Source organism: Lytechinus variegatus, chromosome 2 (genome assembly GCF_018143015.1).
Source record: "Lytechinus variegatus isolate NC3 chromosome 2, Lvar_3.0, whole genome shotgun sequence".
In the NCBI taxonomy this organism is placed as follows: domain Eukaryota; kingdom Metazoa; phylum Echinodermata; class Echinoidea; order Temnopleuroida; family Toxopneustidae; genus Lytechinus; species Lytechinus variegatus.
The window spans coordinates 34,851,795-34,871,009 of record NC_054741.1 but is presented as its reverse complement, the minus strand read 5'-3'; the positions used below and the strand labels follow the sequence as shown (position 1 = coordinate 34,871,009).

At 38.1% G+C, this 19,215-nt stretch overlaps 1 protein-coding gene across 2 annotated transcripts in view; it reads left to right on the top strand.

Annotated features, from left to right (window-relative positions):
- The first annotated feature begins 5,096 nt into the window (after positions 1-5,096).
- The window catches only part of LOC121407940 (growth factor receptor-bound protein 2-like), a 33,025-nt gene continuing 18,906 nt past the window's right edge, over positions 5,097-19,215 (top strand). Inside the window, exon 1 of one of the 2 annotated variants that reach the window (XM_041599197.1) lies at positions 5,097-5,416. In XM_041599197.1, the coding sequence (XP_041455131.1) occupies positions 5,339-5,416 (78 nt within the window). In that variant the 5' untranslated portion in view covers positions 5,097-5,338. The remainder of the gene's footprint in view (positions 5,417-19,215) is intronic. The other variant, XM_041599199.1, reaches the window with a different exon arrangement.

Here is a 19,215-nt window from a genome sequence, read left to right as displayed (position 1 = left end):
CTATCTACGCCCCTGGCCTGGCCGAGTAAAAATTCGAATTGGGATCGGGGGACCTTCGACAAGGTCCGTGCTAAGAACAACGTGTGAGTGATTGTTACCTGCAGAACAATGTCTACTCTAACATTTCCAAATTAAAGCAATTTGTTTGATTTTGCCCTTCATTAACCAATATAATTTTGATCAATATATCTTTTTAGACTGAACCAAGTTCGGATAGACCCAACCAATTGACTCGAGGTTAATTCAAAATACATTCTCATGATTCTAGTTTGCGGAGCCTCAAGGACAGTTACCATGGTTACTTGTGATTTTGAGAGAGTGGGAAAGCCTATTCCTAAAGGGGAGACAATATTGTGCTTAATTCCTGTGTTGTATAATTTATGTTGTATAAGTATCGTCTTGTGTTGTCTCGTTGTATCAAACTATTTTGTTGGACTAACCCTACAATCTACTTCGAGTGAAATTTTGGACATCAGCATGTATTCTAGAAGTGCGAGTAAACGTCACAAAAAGAAGCGAGGATCATCCAAAAAAGACTATGATGTCCTGGGCAGCCCAGTGGCCCGAGGCCCGGGGGCAACTCACATGTCCGAAGAGGATGATAACTCTCCTTCTTTTGCTGGTCAGCCACCCAAATCGCCGACAACTCCAGGTCCTATTCATCTTGAAGACTTGAATGAAACTCTCCATGAACGCATTGTCAAAGCCCTTGGTAATCAGAAAGTGATTGATACAATAACAAAGACTGTAACAAAAGCTATCCTGGATACAGTGACCCAAAGGGTGTATCAATCACTGGACCACGACGTCCAAGCGAAACTTTCAAAGATCCAAAAACTCGAAAAAGAAATAGATGATCTACAGAGAAAAGTAGCAATTTCGGCAGCAGAAATCGAAGAGCAGGAAAGTTATAGTCGACGGAACTGTCTTCTCATTCAAGGATTAAAAGAATCAGCAAACGAAGATACCAACGAAATGATTGTGAAACTTGCGAAAGAGAAGCTGCGAATCAACATGGTCGTCGAGGACATCGACACATCCCACCGTCTTTACCCAAGGAACCCTGATGATGCAACGCATTATCCGAAAACTTTGATAGTGAAATTTGCGCGATACAAAGTGAGAGATTATTTCTACAGGTCTCGCACAAAACTGAGAGGGAGCAAGATCTTCATCAACGAGCATCTAACTAAGAAAAGGCAAATACTTTTCAACAAAGCTCGCAAGTGTGAAAAGGTGAAGAAAATCTGGACAAATGACTGTAAAATCACTGTTCTCACGAGGGATGACAAAAAGGTGAGGATCTCATCTGAACGTGATATTGAACAGTTATTATAACTTGTGTCCCGTACGTTCTCCCATCCGACTAAAAATCCACTGACTAGATCTTATGTCCCAAAAATATCCTTGCCTCGAATGTTCGAAATCTGTAAAGAATAACAAAAATGCTATTCTTTGTGTGAGCTGCTCACATTAGATTCACCTCTCGTGTTCATCGGTTGATCATGATTTTTTTCATTCTTCATTGGGTTGGGTTTGTAACAAATGTACTTTTAATGAATTACCCTTCTATCTAGAATTTATGGTTGACGATTCCGATAGTACTGTGACCAGAGAAACAATAAGCACATTTTCTGGAAAGGGATTGATAAGTAAAAATATTAGTATTGGTAAAGGGTTTGTACTATCTCATTTGAATGTACGAAGTCTCCGAAACAAAGCAGACCATATCTGTCATTTTTTTATCGCAAAATATGGTTGAAGTATTTACAATGTCTGAGACCTGGTTAGATGAAACAATCGATGACCAGCAGGTGAACATTGGGGGATATATTTTAGAACGAAAAGATCGCAATTCTAGTGGTGGTGGAATTGGATGTTATATCAAAGAATCAATTTCTTACACTAGGAGATCTGATATTGAACATGAAAACTTAGAAGTGTTATGGATAGAGATTAAGATGAAGCAATCGCAACCATGGCTTGTATGTATTGTATATAGACCTCCTAACAGTACTATGGATTTCTTTGAAAAGTTGGAAAATAATATTGAAAGGGCTCATGATTATACATCCAAAATAATTGTTCTAGGTGACTTAAATTGTAATATGCTGGTAAAAAACGTCTTTTCTGCAAAGATTAAGAATATGTGTGATTATTTCAACTTCCATCAGCTTATTAATGAACCAACGAGAGTAACACCTACCACTCGATCCTGTATTGATCTTATTTTCGTACCGTCCATTGAAAGTAGGTTCAATTCAGACGTAATCCCTCTGGGGATTAGTGATCACTCCTTGGTATATGTCAATTTGAAGAAAGATTGTAATAGGAATAAGCCAGCGGTCAGTAAGTTTAGATCTTTCCGCAATTTCGACCGAACCAGGTTTTTGAGTGATGGGGAAAAACTAAATTGGTCCTTTTTTTTTATAGCATTTCAGATGTTGATTATTTATGGCAATATTTCAAAACGTGTTTTAATGAGATATGCAATACGCATGCACCCTTTGTAAGTGTTCGTAGAAAAATCAACGGATCTCCTTGGATATCCGACGATTATTTGAAATTAGCAAGGGAACGAGATTTCTTTAAGGCAAAATTTGATAAATCCGGTAAGGATTGTGATTGGAATACATACAAAAAGTAAAGAAACTCTGTAAATAATTTAAATAAAAAGTTGAAAAGAGAATACTATTTTTCTGAATTTAATGAGAACGTTGGTGACCCTCGCAAAACGTGGAAAACATTGAAGAAAGTTTCGTTTAAGAAAAGTTCGGGAGGCGTTATCGAGTTGATCCAAGATGGACAGGTGATTGCTGAATCTGAGCGTGTTGCATCTCTATTCAACGATTATTTCACTCAAACTCCGGGTCGATTAAACGTTGAACCCAACTCGGAGGAATTACATGAATTGACTGATAAAACCTTTGCATACGTTCCAATCACAGAGGAGTTTGTCTTTAAAGAACTCTCAAAATTATCTGTTTTTAAATCTAGTGGCATTGATAATTTACATCCACGTCTTTTGAAGCTTGCTTCACCATTCATAGCAAAGCCTCTTACCCATTTGTTTAATTGTTCAATCTCAAGTGGTATTGTTCCTGCTGAGTGGAAGAGTGCACGATTTTTAAGGACGGTGACAAGAAAATCCCTTCTAATTATCGGCCGATTTCGGTTCTTTCACATATTGTAAAAATCTTAGAAAAAGCAGTACACTCGCAATTGTATGATTATCTCAATGATAATGGCATTCTAAGTGATAGGCAATCGGGCTTCCGCCCGCTCCACTCGACAGGAACAGCTCTAGTTGATGTAAATGACTTCTTACTGAGGGGAATCGATAAAGGACTTATCTCTGGTGCTTTATTCCTGGACTTAAAACGCGCATTTGACTCAGTAAATCATAAAATTTTGTTGTATAAATTAAGAAAATATGGTATAAAGGATAGAGAATTTGAATGGTTTGAAAGCTATCTAAGTGATCGAGTACAATGTGTTGTAGTTAATGGTGCTCAGTCTGGGTTTCGATCTATTAATTCTGGAATCCCACAGGGATCAATATTAGGGCCCCTTTTGTTTACAATTTTTATCAATGACCTTTGTAATTTGCCCTACTGTGAAAATACTAAAATTTGTTTGTACGCTGATGATGCAGCAATATTTTGCCAAGGCAAGGAAATTGCAACTGTTGAAAACACACTTAAACATGAGTTCAAAAAGATAGTTGATCACATTAAAAAGGATGATTTAACATTGAATATCAAAAAGTGCAAGCTTATGCTATTTGGAACTAGAAATCGCATAAGAAATAAAACTATTTCTCTGACCTATAGAGAAAGTGTTATTGAGAATGTAAATGAATTTAAATATCTTGGTGTTGTATTTGATAATTGTCTAAAGTGGGATTCACATATATCGAAAATTGTCTCTAAAATATCGAGAACCATATCATGTATAAAACGCATTAGATTTTATTTACCAAAAAGAATTTTAAAATTGCTATATGATAGTTTGATATTATCACATATTGATTATGGTATAATTTTATGGGGCTGTTCAGCAAAGTGCCATCTGGATAAATTACAAAAGCTTCAAAACCGGTATGCACGTCTGATACTTAACGCACATTATTTAACTCCCCGAATAACATTATTATCATCTTTAGGATGGCAATCCGTCACAGATAGAGTTGATTACCAATTTAAAATATGGATGTATAAAGTGATGCACAATATAACCCCCAAATATATTCAGGATATAGTGCGCCATAGAACAATACATTTCGAAACTAGATATTCAATTAACTGTCCCCTTTTTATTGAAAAACCTCAAACCGAATATTATAAAAGATCATTTTGTTATCATGGCTCTAAAATATGGAATACGTTATCCCCTTCTCTCCGTTTGGCAAATTCACTTAATTCTTTTAAAAAACAATGTAAATCGATATCCCTCACACAAATACGTTTTTAAGATATTCATGAATACTTTCTGTTACTTTCTGTTATTATAAGTTTATAGTGATTTTGATTTTTTATAAAAACTTTTATGTACTGCATTTTTTTTTCTCATATATGTTCATTTTGTTGACGATTTTTTTTATATGATATTGTTTTGTCATGTTTTTAATTTCTGTTGATACAGGGCCCCTTGGTCGAGCAGTTCTTGTAACTGAAAGGGCTACCCTGTTAAAATAAAACGACAAATAAATAAAATAAAATATGTCTTATGTCCTTTACCATCGTTTACCTGGAAACATTATGGCAATGTTTCTTTTTATGTAAATAATTATGTTTAAAACTCAATAACAAAAATACCCCCAAAAAATACATTCCAGGCGTGTCTAACGTCTTCCTGGTACGAGCTCAAGCATCACTTTTGTACATTTATCCTGTTGAGACTTTTTTACAGTGCTTTGACCTGGGGATTTGATGCAATAACTTGTTTCTAAAGAAATCAGACAATTACTGTCCTTCAATCACTGATCTGTACAGCCTATACAGATCAGTGCCTTCAATGCAGTGAAACACATTGTTATAGGCCGTTCCGGATAAGGCATGCTTCAGTGGTCCTAAAGATTCCGCTTTAGCGAAATAACAACTATGGCGACGAAATCAATGAAAGAGGGACATCACCTCGATCAGGACAATATTGGTTAAACATTGATCAACGTAGTGGTCACCATTGACATCCAAGACTTGAGTGGTTGAGTGTGATCAATGAATGTGTTTCCATCTACACAACCTGTCTGTAATTTTCGACACGTTTGATCTTTTCTTATGACCGGTGGAGTTGAATTCTCGTGATCGATAGGCCCATTTGTGATTTTGTTTTAGACATGGAGGCGATTGCTCTACACGATTTTACAGCAGGAGCAGAAGATGAACTAAGCTTCAAGAAAGGCAATGTCTTAAAGGTAGGATTGGATGGGGGAATATGGAACCTTTCTTTTACCTTACCTTACCTTACCGCAAATACTGGAAGAACTTGAATTAGCAGTCGAGCTTCCAGGTCTATCTTCTAATTTAGTCATCTTCCACCATGCTTCAATAAATTAAGGAGGCAGTGGGGCAAGTTGGTGAAAATTAACTTTTCATATCTAATTAAGAGTAGAGGGAATCACTGCTTATCTTGCCAGTGTCGGTCTAGCCTGATTTTGAAGGTGTCTACTGTGGTAGACAGCTGGCAGCCGTCTGTTTCGAGGAATTTTTTTTGAACATTTTTTTAATTTTAATTTCTCCTCGCCTCGTACACAGACGGCTCGCTATCGTGCACAGACGGCTCGCTATCGTGCAGCCACCATTAGGGGACTTGCAATGCAAAATCCCCCCGTCGGGGCTCTTCAATTTTTGTCTTTAATGAATAAAAATTTTGAAAATTAACGCGACCAAAATGCAAATTTATATTCCCTCTTGGCATTAATTGCCAAAAAACGGAGAAAAATAAAGTTGAAAGGAACAAAAACAGTGACTTACCTCGGCTGTCGCGCAAATTCACTTCCCCGTTTTATCCGATAAGTACATAAACATATGGCCAGTGAGTCCCCTGTACAGATCGCGCTAGAACTTCGGTCTCTGTATTTGGTGATGAAGCCAACGGAGTTCAGCTGAACAACCAACAAAACAGAGAACGAAGCTTTTGGTCTACTACTGTGGGAGCTTCAACTACCTCAGCTGGGAGAGAGTTCCAATCATTGACTACTCGGTGACTAACATTTGTTCTGCATCTTGGCTTTACAAGTTTGTACCTATGACCTCTTGTAGCACTGTCAGCTAGTTGAAAAAAGTGGTCTTGGTTAAGCCTGTCGACTTCATGAGTGATCTTATACACTTGAATCATGTCTCCTCTCTTGTACTCCAAGGATGGTAATTTCAGGTGTTTAAGCCTTTCCCTCTGTCCACCACCCGGGGGGGGGGGGGGGGGGGGCACTCGACCAAAAAAATGGTGGGGATGTGCCGAAACGGGGCCTCGGAGCGGGCTTATTGTAAAAAGGAGGGTCCTCGGAACGGGCTTCGGAACGACAAATGTTTGTGAAAACGGGGGTCCTTGGAACGGATCACCAGCGTGTGAGCGCGTATATGATGCAGCTAGCGCGGCCTCCGCCGGGTGAGCTCTGCGGCCGCTTTAACGAAAAAAATGTGAAGCTTTGGAGCGGATTTCTTCTTTTTTGTCGATAAGAAGAAAATGCTATGCCTTGGAGCGGCTTTTTTTGTTCTTTTTTTCTCAATAAGACAAAAATGCTATGCCTTGGAACGGAAATTTGAGTGTAAAAATGGGGTTCCCTCCGCGGCACATATATGCATTATATACTGAGTGCCCCCCCCCCCCCGGTCCACCAACTCTCAAACAGGCAAGTGGCTCAGGTGTAGGGCGTATATTCTTGAGAAGTATAGGCCTATGGGCTCCCTCTTTTAGAAGGCCTACGTGCCCTGGTATAGCTCATCATTAAAGGGATGCTCCGGATTGAAAATATTTATATTTAAGTAAATGGAGTAATTCACAGAGCAAAATGCTGAAAATGTCATCAAAATCGGATAACAAATAATTGAATTTTAAAGATTTGGTGAAACAGTTCTATGCATGTCTTCATGAATATTCATATATGATGTCATATCCCCACTTGTTCTTTTGTATTTTACCCGGGGGCCACTTACATCGAAGAGTGGATACCATGTGCGACCAAAAAACACGTAAAAAGGATGTCCTTTTCACGATAGGGCACGTTACGTACTTAACGTGATAAGGGAATCAAAACACCAAAATAATGAAAAAGGGTGTCTATTTCGCTAGGAAAGCTACGTGTTTAGGGTCAGATTTTCGGGGAAGATAAAACAAAATCAAAATGTTTGATAAAGCAGGGCAGGGGCCGCGGAACCGGGGGGGGGGGGGGGCTGGGGGGCTTCAGCCCCCCACTTTTTTCCAAAACCGTGTACAAAAACGTAAAATTTATAATTGTGATTTTTAGCATGGTCAGCCCCCCCTTTGGCTCAGCCCTCCCACTTTGAAAACCGTTCCGCGGCCCCTGTAAAGGATGTCCTTTTTGCCCCAACACTACGTGTTTAGAGTCCGATTTGCGCGAGTTGTGGAAGGTGGGGCCGTACGAAACCAAATGGTGTGTAAAGGTAAAACCGACGACCGACGGACCCGTACTGACAATCATATCGCCCAGGGGGGGGGGGACACTCGACCAAACAGGTGGTGGGGTGCATGTGCCGCGGGCGAGACAAAAAACGGGGGCCTTGGAGCGGGCTTATTGTAAAAAGGAGGGTCCTCGGATAGGGCTTCGGAACGACAAATGTTTGTGAAAACGGGGGTCCTTGGAACGGATCGCCAGCGTGTGAGTGCATAAGCATCCCTATGGAACGGTCATGCGTGCATGATGCAGCTAGCCTTTGCAGCTAGCCCGGGCAGCTAGCACGTGTTAAGGCCCTAAACCGCAAATTGCACCTAAACCGCAAATCGCCGCCTAAGCTTGTAGAAAAAAAAGTTTAGTCTTGTTTACTCAATAGCAATGCACTCTTTGTGCGTGCACATGTTCGCGCGAGAAATTGAGCCAGCTAGCTGTGCATACATGTATACATGTACGTAAACACTTCATGCAATTCGCGAAAGTTGTTTGATTCTGCTAAGTCTGCTGGCCTAAAATTTCGCGAGAACCTTATCAAATTTTCATAATGAATTGGAAAATCATAACTTTGTTATTTTGGTGTTTGGTGTTGATTCGGCCGGCCGAGAGTCATCCAACTTCTCCAGGCCCAGGGCCAAGCGGGGATGGAGAGAACCAGGAAGGACAAGGACTGGTGGGGCAGAATCGGGGTTTTCATAAAAGCTACTATTACTACTACTACTACCACTACTACTACTACCTCTACTACTGCTACTCCTACTACTACTACTACTACCAGGCGCGTACGCAAGGGGGGTTTAGGGGGTTCAACCCCCCCCCCTTTTCGTTTTTTTTTTTTTTTTGCTTGGCTCACCGGAGGTCGGTCTGGTCAAGGAGTTATCGGGCAAGCGCCTGATAACTCCTTGGTCTGGTTACAGACAGTTCCCCTACCCAATAATGTATATGACAGCAATAATGAACAGAATCTCATGTTTCCGACGAAAAACACAGAAAAAATTTCCACTCGCTTCGCTCGCTCCATTTTATTATATCTTTTATTTCCGCATGTCGCCGACATGATCACGGTATCGCCATTAACAAGGCCATACATGATTATCATGATGTATACTTATGAATACAAGTGAACCAAGACAAAGACATACGTTTTCTTACAAAATATGTTTTACCAATATGAAAACCAAAATGACGGAAAACGCTAAAATGTCGGTTAGCTCGCTCCGCTCGCTCGTAATAATTTATGAAATTCCATAAGTATCTAGTCTCCTGTTCAAGGCCGTATTATGAGTGTTACGAATAGAAGGACATGTAGCATCGACTAAAAATACTTGATTTACTAACAAACTATTGACAAGAAATGTATGTTTTGACGGGAAAACGCGAAAATTTCGGCTCACTCACTCCGCTCGCTCGTAATCATTTATGAAATTTCTTAAGTTTCTAGTCTCTTGATCAAGGCCATATCATGAGACTTACGAGCAGAAGGACATGTATCATCAACTAATATGTAATCATTACCAACAAGCTATTGAGAAGAATTGTATGTTTTGACGGAAAAACGCAAACATTTCGGCTCGCTCGCTCCGCTCGCTCGTAATTATTCATGACATTTCTCAAGTTTCTAGTGTTCTGATCAAGGCCATATCATGAGTGCTACGATCCGAAGGACATGTAGCATCGACTATGATACCAACAAACTATTGACAAAAAGGTTATGTTTTCAACGCAAAAACGAGAACATTTCTGCTCGCTCGCGGGTCATGACTGCACTGTTACATACCCCATCCCCACTTAAATGTTCTTGTCTTATTTGCAGCGCTGAAGAAAAAGAAAAAAAAATCATCACCTCCCCCCCCCCGCTCATCACTTTTTAGAGACTGGGCGGGAGATTAAAAAAAAAAGAAATCAGCTCGAAAACACCCCCTTTCAAAAATCCTGCGTACGCGCCTGACTACTACTACTACTATTTCGTACTGATTATGACTATAATAATATGAGTACATGGCTTCATTACCCTCGTAACATTTTGTATTAAAGTTTTGAAAAGATTATGATAAATATTTAAAAGATTATTTATAGCGATTCTTTCTTTATTTTCCCCCTTTCATTTCTTCCCTTTTCCTTTGCTTAAACCTACAGGCGTTAGATTATACTAGGGGAGAATTAGGGATACACAAAAAAAAAACACAAAAAACCCCACAAAAAAAGCATTATGTACAGCCCAAGTTGCCCAACTCCCGCCATAACCAAAAGTAGAAAACCAACAAACAAGAAGAACAATAATGATAGCCTTTTAGGGCCCCATGGAGACCAACTTTATGTTGAATGAGCACCCTGGTAAAATATTTAAATAAATAAATAAATAAATACGTGTATCAACAACAACATTTCTCATAAAAATGAGATCAGCGCCCTAGTTCTAATTCCTCACTCTTCAACCTCTATCCTTCTGCGATTTATGTTTGCCGCCCTCTGTGTTCACGCCTCTTACGCGCGCACGGTCCTTGTTAATATTCTACATGCTTAGGCGGCAATTTGCGGTTTAGGGCCTTAACAAGCGCGGCCTCCGCCTGGGAGCTCTGCGGCCGCTTTTCTCCAAACTTTTGCATCTTATTGTAGCTGATCAATGCGATCGGAACGGCGTAACGAAAAATATGCGAAGCTTTGGAGCGGATTTCTCTTCTTTTTCACGATAAGAAGAAAATGCTATGCCTTGGAGCGGCTTTCTTTGTTCTTTTTCTCAACAAGGCAAAAATGCTATAAAATGCTATACTATGCATTATATACTGAGTGCTCCCCCGGGCATATCGCTGTACTTGTTTAGGGGTTCATTTCAGGGAATACTTGCCAAGAGTATCGTTTTTTTTTTTCAATACTTGTTAAGGGTAGGATTTGAGACGCCAATAATGGGGGGCATTTTCAGAATATGGAAAATACGTGTTTAGGGTGCTTTTCGAGACCCCATGGTCGCGCAGGGCATGGTATCCACTCGTCAATGGAAGTGTCTGGAAATCCAGGATTGATTATTAGTCCGGGTTATAATTGAGCAAGATGCCACACGAAAAAGGAGAAATTTTCATATAGTGCTTCTAGACCATTTTTTTACGCTGAATATGAATATATGAGGTAACCAGGGGCCCGTTTCTCAACACCTGGACAAGTTAGTCATATCTACCACGGAGTTAGTTCCAATCTTACTAAACTCGTTTCTCGAAAGGCTTCCTAACTAAAATACCTTGATATCGATATTATCGGTAAAAAGAGCAGACGAGACGTAGCCTTAGTCACAAAATAGCATAATTTTCAAAAAGAAAAATGATAACAAAATTGCAAATATTGTGATGAATTGGGAATTTCATCTTTTAAGAATAATAGCACAGGTATATTATACACCATACATACTTAGACCATGAAGACTTGAACATTCAATTGCTGAGAAAATGGAATTATGAATAATTGATCTCGTGACTAAAAAATCACATGTGGACGTTGAGATGGGTACCCCCGGGATATCCAATTTTAATAGTTTACGAAAGTAAAACCATAACGGTTTACGTTGTAAAATGATGATAATTATACGGTATTTTACGATTACAAACATCATCAAAATATAGTTTAACATTTTTCTTTTAAATCTTAGATACTGAAACTTACTATTCGACAAATTCTATGCATAAATTAGAGATAGAATTTATCAAAATGTTAATAGGGGTCTGAAAACGACAAATACGAGTCCATTAATGGATGGCCTGACGTGGTAGAATCTTTATCAAATAAATTATTTTACTATTTCAAAATGAATGGTTTTGTGCAGTATTACCAACAGTTTTTGTAGATTCTTTGTATTACAATGATCATAGAATGCATTATCCAACTTGTTTTTTGATGTAATTTCAACATCTTTGATTGATTACGTAAGATTATAATTTTCTCATTTCTAGGCACTTTTGCATGTCATAGTCTACCCACGTGATGCCACTACGTCATTAAGAAAGAAGTTGTGACAGGTTCGGAGGTGTCATAAATATTTAGTGAGGTTGTTGTACCCGATCTTGGTAAAGAGGGCTTCGTGAAACGGTTAGCGGACAAGTAGCTCACTATCTCCGATTTAGTCAAGAAGTTAGACTTATGACGGTGTTGAAAAACGGCCCCCAGGCTGTATCCTGAAAATTAACCCGTGAGAGCGCTTTTTTCAAATGGCCGCCAAATTTTCAGAACATTTTAATTTTCGTACATAGATTTTGACATAAACATTCCATTGCCACATAATTAGTGTGATATGAAAGAAAAATAAATTTCCTACAATTTGGTACACTTATAGGGGATAAGTAGGTCATTTGGCTGAGATTTTAAGTAGGAAAAATGCATTTTTTGTCATTTTTCCCCAAAATTGAAAATTTTGCAAATACATTATTTTTCATAATTCTAAGAAACCAGTGGCCTTGAAATTCCAGAAAACTTTATTGATGTTCAAACTCTGTATCATTCTTCTTAGCAAATTTAAAAGGTATCAAACTTGAATAGTTCATTTTCAGAAATGTCGCTTTTTGTATGCATTTCCATAGACTAATATGTATAACATGTATAATGTATATTATCACCCGTATCAGACATCTGAGCTGGTCATTTACAAAACCGTATTGCCCTACATTTTCTGAATATCGGGAAGGGTAGGTATATTGTTTGTATTTTCCTCGGTCTCAATGCGCGTATTTACTTTGCATGCAGAGACGAAGCAACATATACCTTTGTATTTTCCCTGGTCTCACATCCGGGCATTTGTGGATGCGTATAAAGAGATACGCTTCATAAGGATCCGCCCGCCAACAATAAACGTCATAATAAAGACAACGCTGAATCCGAGCGCTTGCAAGTACGTCATAATGGTTAAGTGCAGAGCCTAGACCGATATTAACATGACACAATAGAAACTCTATTTTTCAAAGAAATGTCCCCATTATCATGATTTTTGCTCTAGATATCTGATTTGGATGATAATAAAAATATTGACTGGCTCTTCTTTCGAGGAACATCAAAAATATTGCCCTTAAATGACCCATATTGACCTCGTCTAAAGACTTGGGCCAATATGATTCATTTGCTGGCAATATATTTGATGTTCCCCTCAAGGCCAGTCAATATTATATAACTGTAGTTAAAAATTAAATCCAATTATCTCCGCTCGTTAATCACTTGGATAGTTAAAGTAGGCTATTCTCTTTCAGCTACATAAAACAAAATGTTGGCAAATCAAGGCCTAACACTCTCATGGGGTGGGGAATTTGAAGCCCCCCCCCCTTGGCTATTATTGCCTATTGGAAAATTTGAAGCACCCATTGAGGCAAAAACAGGCATTTCTACTACAGTACAACCACTTTGATTGCTTTGAAACCACTTTGAGAGGAAAAAGTAGGCTTTAATTATTCTACCAGCTACATCCAAAGAAGTGGCACATTGAAGCATACCCCTCTTAGGAGGGGGGGGGGCTTTTGCTTAATAGTGCATATTTATTTGAAAATTCATAATTTTGGACCCAACATTGAGGCCACAGAGCGTTTGTGCTTTGTTGCACACCCCATTTTATTGATTTGAAACCACTTAGGATAGAGTAGACTTCGTTCTTCCAGCTTCATATAAATAAGCACTGGCACATCGAACCCTAGCCCTCTCAGGGGCTGTCTAAGTCACCCCCCCCCTCTATATCATGTATATTGCCGATTTATTGGATATTTCACCATTTTGGATCACTCATTGAGGCAAAAGCGCATTCCTACTATATAGTACCACCAATTTCATTTTCTTGCAATGGCTTGGAGAAGAAAGAGTAGGCTTTGCCCTATTAGCTCCATATGAAGAAGTGTTGGCAAATCGAAGCCTATCTCCTTCAGGCGGTTGTTGAAGTTACCCAACTAATTTTCATTATTTGGCTATTTGTTGAAAAGTCACCATTTAAAGCCCCCATTGAAGCAAAAAGGTGTCTTTGATATATAGTTCTGCCACTTTTATTGCCTTGAAACCACTTAAAGAGGAAAGAATATAGGCTTTGCTCTATCAGCTACATAATTTTGTGCTGGCAAATAAAAGCGTACCCCTTCTGGGGGCTGTCGAAATCAGCCCCCTCACGCTTTGCGTCATTGCCTATTTATTGGAAATTCACCATATTTCAGCCCCCATTGAGGTAAAAAGGCATCTCTGATACATAGTACTACCATTTTTACTGCCTTGAAACTAATTAAGGAGGAAATAACATGCTTTGCTCTATAAAGAAATGCTGGCACATTGAAGCTTACCCATATGGGTGGCTGTCAAATCACCCCACCTCTCTTGCATTATTGCCTAATTATTTGAAAATTCACAATTTTTGAGTCCCATTGAGGCGATATGCACTTCTGCTGTATAGAACACACAATTTCTCTTTCTTGAAACCACTTGGAGAGGAAAGAATAGGTTCCTCTCTTTCAGCTATATATAACAAATTGCTGCCATATCGAAGCCTGACTCACTTCAGGGGACTATAATTATGTTACCCCACCTTTTTTACGATTTTTGCCAATTCATTGTAAAAATCACCATTTTGGAACCCCGTTGAGGAAAAAAAACGTGTTTCTAGTATATAGGACTTGTAGCTGTTAGAAGAAAGCCTACTCTTTCCTCTCCAAGTAGTTTCAAGGCGGTAATAGTGGCAGAACTATTTATCAGAACAGCCTTTTTGCCTCAATGGGGGCTCCAAAATGGTGAATTTTTCAAGAAATAAGCAATAATAAAAAAGGGGTGGGATGATTTCAACAGCCCTCTGATGGGGATAGACTTTTATTTGCGAGCATGTCTTTGTATGTAGCTGTTAAAGCAAAGCCTATTCTTTCTCTCTCCAAGTGTTTTAAAGGTCGAAAAACGGCAGAAAAATAATCAGAAATGACTTTCTGCCTTAATGGGGCTCCAAAGTTGTGATTTTTTCAATAAATAGGCAATAATGCAAAAGGGATGGGTGATTTCGACAGCCTCCTGGAGGGGGTAGGCTTTTATTTGCCTGCACTTCTCTATATGTGGCTGATAAAGCAAAAACCTATTATTTCCTCTCTAAGTGGTTTCAAGGCATTAAAAGTGGCAGAACTATATATCAGGAATGCCTTTTTGCCTAAATGGGGGCTCCAAAATGGTGAATTTCAAGGGAGGGGAGGGGGTAATTTCGACAGTCCCCTGAAGGAAGTAGGCTTTTATTTGTCTGCACCTCTTTATATGTGGCTGATAAAGCAAAAACCTCTTTTTTCCTCCCTAAGTGGTTTCAAGGTAGTAAAAGTGGCAGAACTTTATATTGGGAACACCTTTTTGCCTAAATGGGGGCTCCAAAATGGTGAATTTCAAGGGCGGGGTGTTACACCCACAAATGTAATAATCGCCCACAAATGTAATAACGCCCACAAATGTAATAACACTTTACCCACAAATGTAATAACGCCCACAAATGTAATAACACTTTACCCACAAATGTAATAATTTTTGATCGCCCACAAATGTAATAACACTTTACCCACAAATGTAATAACGCCCACAAATGTAATAACACTTTACCCACAAATGTAATAATGCACTTTACCACAAATGTAATAAATTTGAAGTGATTTTTGGCGAATTCGTTCTAAACTAATATCCTATAGTAATGCGTTCATATAGCACAAAAGTTCAAAGTCTTTTTTCCAGACTCGGTTAATGAAATATTACAGTACAAGTCCAAGTCTTTTTCCAGACCCGGTTTTTCAAAATTATAATATACGTCCAAAGTCTTTTTACCAGACCCGGTTGTTTCAAAATTATAATATACGTCCAAAGTCTTTTTTCCAGACCCGGTTAATTCAAAAATTATAATGCAAGTCCAAAGTCTTTTTTTCAGACCCGGTCGTTTCAAAAGTTATAATATACGTCGATGAGGGGTAAAGACAACACTCTAAGCCCAAGCATTTAAAGGGGTTTAATTTTGAAGATTGGTCTCAGCTTTCATTTTTTTTTCATTATTTCTTTATCTTTTAAATAACCGGGTCCAGACGAAAGACTAAGCATAATACTCGTGTTATTCCACAAGAATAAGAATATGAGTCTTTTGTTTTTAGGATTGTTTAAATCATTTTTAAATCACCGGGTTTGGAATAAAGACAACGCTCTAAACGTGTGCTTTTTTACATGCATGGTCTTAATTTGGAGGATTGTTGGTTCTTAGGTTCTTTGTTGGGGGTTGAGTTTTATTGATTTTTTATTCCTGAAATAATTGTGTCTGGAGGAAAGTCGATCTTCGACAATCGGTCTTCATGATGTTCCACAGTAATTAGATTATTGGGTATTCGTTTTAGAATATTTGTAAAAGCTATTTTATTTTTCAAATAGTAACCAAGTCTGGAGAAAGGATGTCTGCTTTACCCACGCGTTATTACAATGTTTTGTAGGGGTAGTAGTATTATTTTAAAAAAGACATATTTTTACTTGGTGAAACTTTGGCAATAAAGACAACACTCTAAACCTCTTTTAAAACAGGTTCTTAGGTTGAAGGTTTGTTTGGTCTTAAACTTTGATTTTTTTTAATTTTTACTATTAGCGTTTTTTTTTAAAGAAAAAAATGGTCAGGCTGAAAGACTACTCTATATATCCAGCATTAATTATGGGGTCTTTATACTGTTTTTAAACTGTTATTCATAATGTTAAAATAACAGGTAACCGGGTCTGGAGAAAAGACTACGCTTGATTCTCAATTTACTCTTAGTGCATATATTCACAATATACATCGTATAAGTTGAAACAACAACAAAGACATTAATTCCACCAGTTTTAATTAACTGGGTCTGGAGAAAAGACTAAGCTCGATTCCCATTTTTTCCACAGGAATATCATTATCGTATCTTAGTTTGGACTTATATTATAAATTTTGAAATAACTGGGTCAGGAAAAAGACTTTGGACTTATTAAAATTCTTGAAACAACCGGGTCTGGAAAAAGACTTTGGATTTATATTATAATTTTTGAAACAACCGGGTCTGGAAAAAAGACTCTGGATTTATATCATAATTTTTGAAACAACCGGGTCTGGAAAAAAAGACTTTGGACTTATATCACAATTTTTTAAACAACCGGGTCTGGAAAAAAAGACTTTAGACTTTTATTATATTTTTTTAAACAACCGGGTCTGGAAAAAAGACTTTGGATTTATATTATAATTTTTGAAACAACCGGGTCTGGAAGAAAGACTTTGGACTTGTACTTTGATGTTTTATTAACCCGGTCTGAAAAAAAGACTTTGCACTTTTGTGCTATATGAACGCATTACTATAGGATTTTAGTTTAGAACGGATTCGCCAAAAATCCCTTCAAATTTATTACATTTGTGGGTAAAGTCATTATTACATTTGTGGGCGATCAAAAATTATTACATTTGTGGGTAAAGTGTTATTACATTTGTGGGCGTTATTACATTTGTGGGTAAAGTGTTATTACATTTGTGGGCGTTATTACATTTGTGGGCGTTATTACATTTGTGGGTGCAACAAGGGGAGGGGGTAATTTCGACAGTCCCCTGAAGGAAGTAGGCTTTTATTTGCCTGCACCTCTTTATATGTGGCTGATAAAGCAAAAACCTTTTCTTTCCTCCGTAAGTGGTTTCAATGCAGTAAAAGTGGCAGGGTTATATATCAGAAACGCATTTTTGCCTAAATGGGGGCTTTAAAATTGTGAATTCTTCAATGAATATGCTATAATGCAAAATGGATGGGTTAATTTCAACAGCTTCCCGGAGGGGTAGGCTTTTCTTTGCAAGCATTTTTTTTTATTTGTATCTGATAGAGCAAAGCCTACTCTTTCCTCTCCAAGTCATTGCAAGAATACGAAATTGGTTGTACTATACAGTGCGTCCCAGAAAAAACGAAACCGAGATTTAGCGATCATTTATCATAATTTAATCAGAAGGAAAATAGAGAAATGACCTACCAATTTAAAGCTTAGAATCTCCTCTTTCATCTGATATTACTTAGATTATTTTTCATTCACGCATGAGTGGTCAAATACAATTTGAAGAAAGGATATCAACAACTCATTTGGCAGGGGGTATCTAGGTTTCAAAAAAGAAAACCACATTTATGAAAAGTTCAATATCTCCTCTTTAATTTGATACCTAAATTACAGAAAATGGTCAGGAAATAACAAAGTTCTGGTCATTTGAAATAAGGCTTGAATTTCAATAATTTCATAAAATGAAGAGGTTCTCCAGGCTGGCTTTCAAACTCACTCGACACTCCGTTTTGTTGACGATCAGCCATTACTTTGTTCACCATGCGAAACTTCTGTGGAAACCGGTGAAAACATGTTTATCTCATGAAATTATGGAAATACAAGCCTTATTTCAAATGACCAGAACTTTTTTATTCCTTGACCTTTTTCTGTAATTGAGGTATCAAATTAAAGAACAGATATTGAATTTTCTATAAATGTGGTTTTCTTTTTAAAACCCAGATACGGCCCGCCAAGTGACTTTTTGGAGTCCCCTTTTCAAATTGTTTTTGCTCACTCATGCGTGAAAGAGAAATAATTTTAGTAAATCCAGATGAAAGAGGAAATTCTAAGCTTTAAAATGGTAGGTCATTTGTCTATTGTATTCGTGATTAAGTTATGATAAATCATCGATAAATCTCGGTTTCGTTTTTTGTGGGGACGCACTGTATAGTAGAAACGCACTTTTGCCTCAATGGGCGATTCAAAATGGTGTAATTTCAAATAAATAGGTAATATACATGATAATAGAGGGGGGGGGGGTGACTTATCAGCCCGTGAGAGGGATAGGTTTCGATGTGCCAGCGCTTCCTAATAATATGTAGCTGATAGAGCAAAGCCTACGCTTTTCTCTCCAAGTAATTACAAGAAAATAAAATTGGCTGTATGATATAGAAACGCCCCTTAATATGCCTCAATGGGTGATCCAAAATGGTGAAATTTTCAATAAATAGGCAATATACATGATATAGAGGAGGGGTGACTTAGACAGCCCCTGAGAGGGCTAGGGTTCGACGTGCTAGCGCTTATTTATGTAGCTGGTAGAACACACTCTACTTTCTCAAAGCAATAAAACACTATAATGCATAAACGCTTTTTTGCCTCAATGTTGGGTCCAAAATGGTGAATTTCCAAATAAATTGGCAATAAGCAAAAGGGGGAGCCCCCCCCCCCGAGAGGGGTTGGCTTCGATGTACGTGTCACTACTTTTGATGTAGCTTGTAGAACAAAGCTTACTCTTTTCCTCTCCAAGCGGTTTCAAAATAATTAAAGTGGCTGTACTGTATAGCAAAAATGCTTTTTGCCTCAATGGGTGCTTCATTTTCCAATAAATAGGCAATATACAACAGCATGATATAGCCAAGAAGGGCGGGGGGGGGGGGGTTCGACACCCCCACCTCATGAGAGTGTTAGGCCTTGATGTGCCAACATTTTGTTTTATGTAGCTGATATAGAAAAGCCTACTCTTAACTATCCAAGCATAGAGCTATGATCCAAGTGACTAACGAGCGGAGATAATTGGATTTAATTTTTAACTATACATTATACATACATAATGTTATACG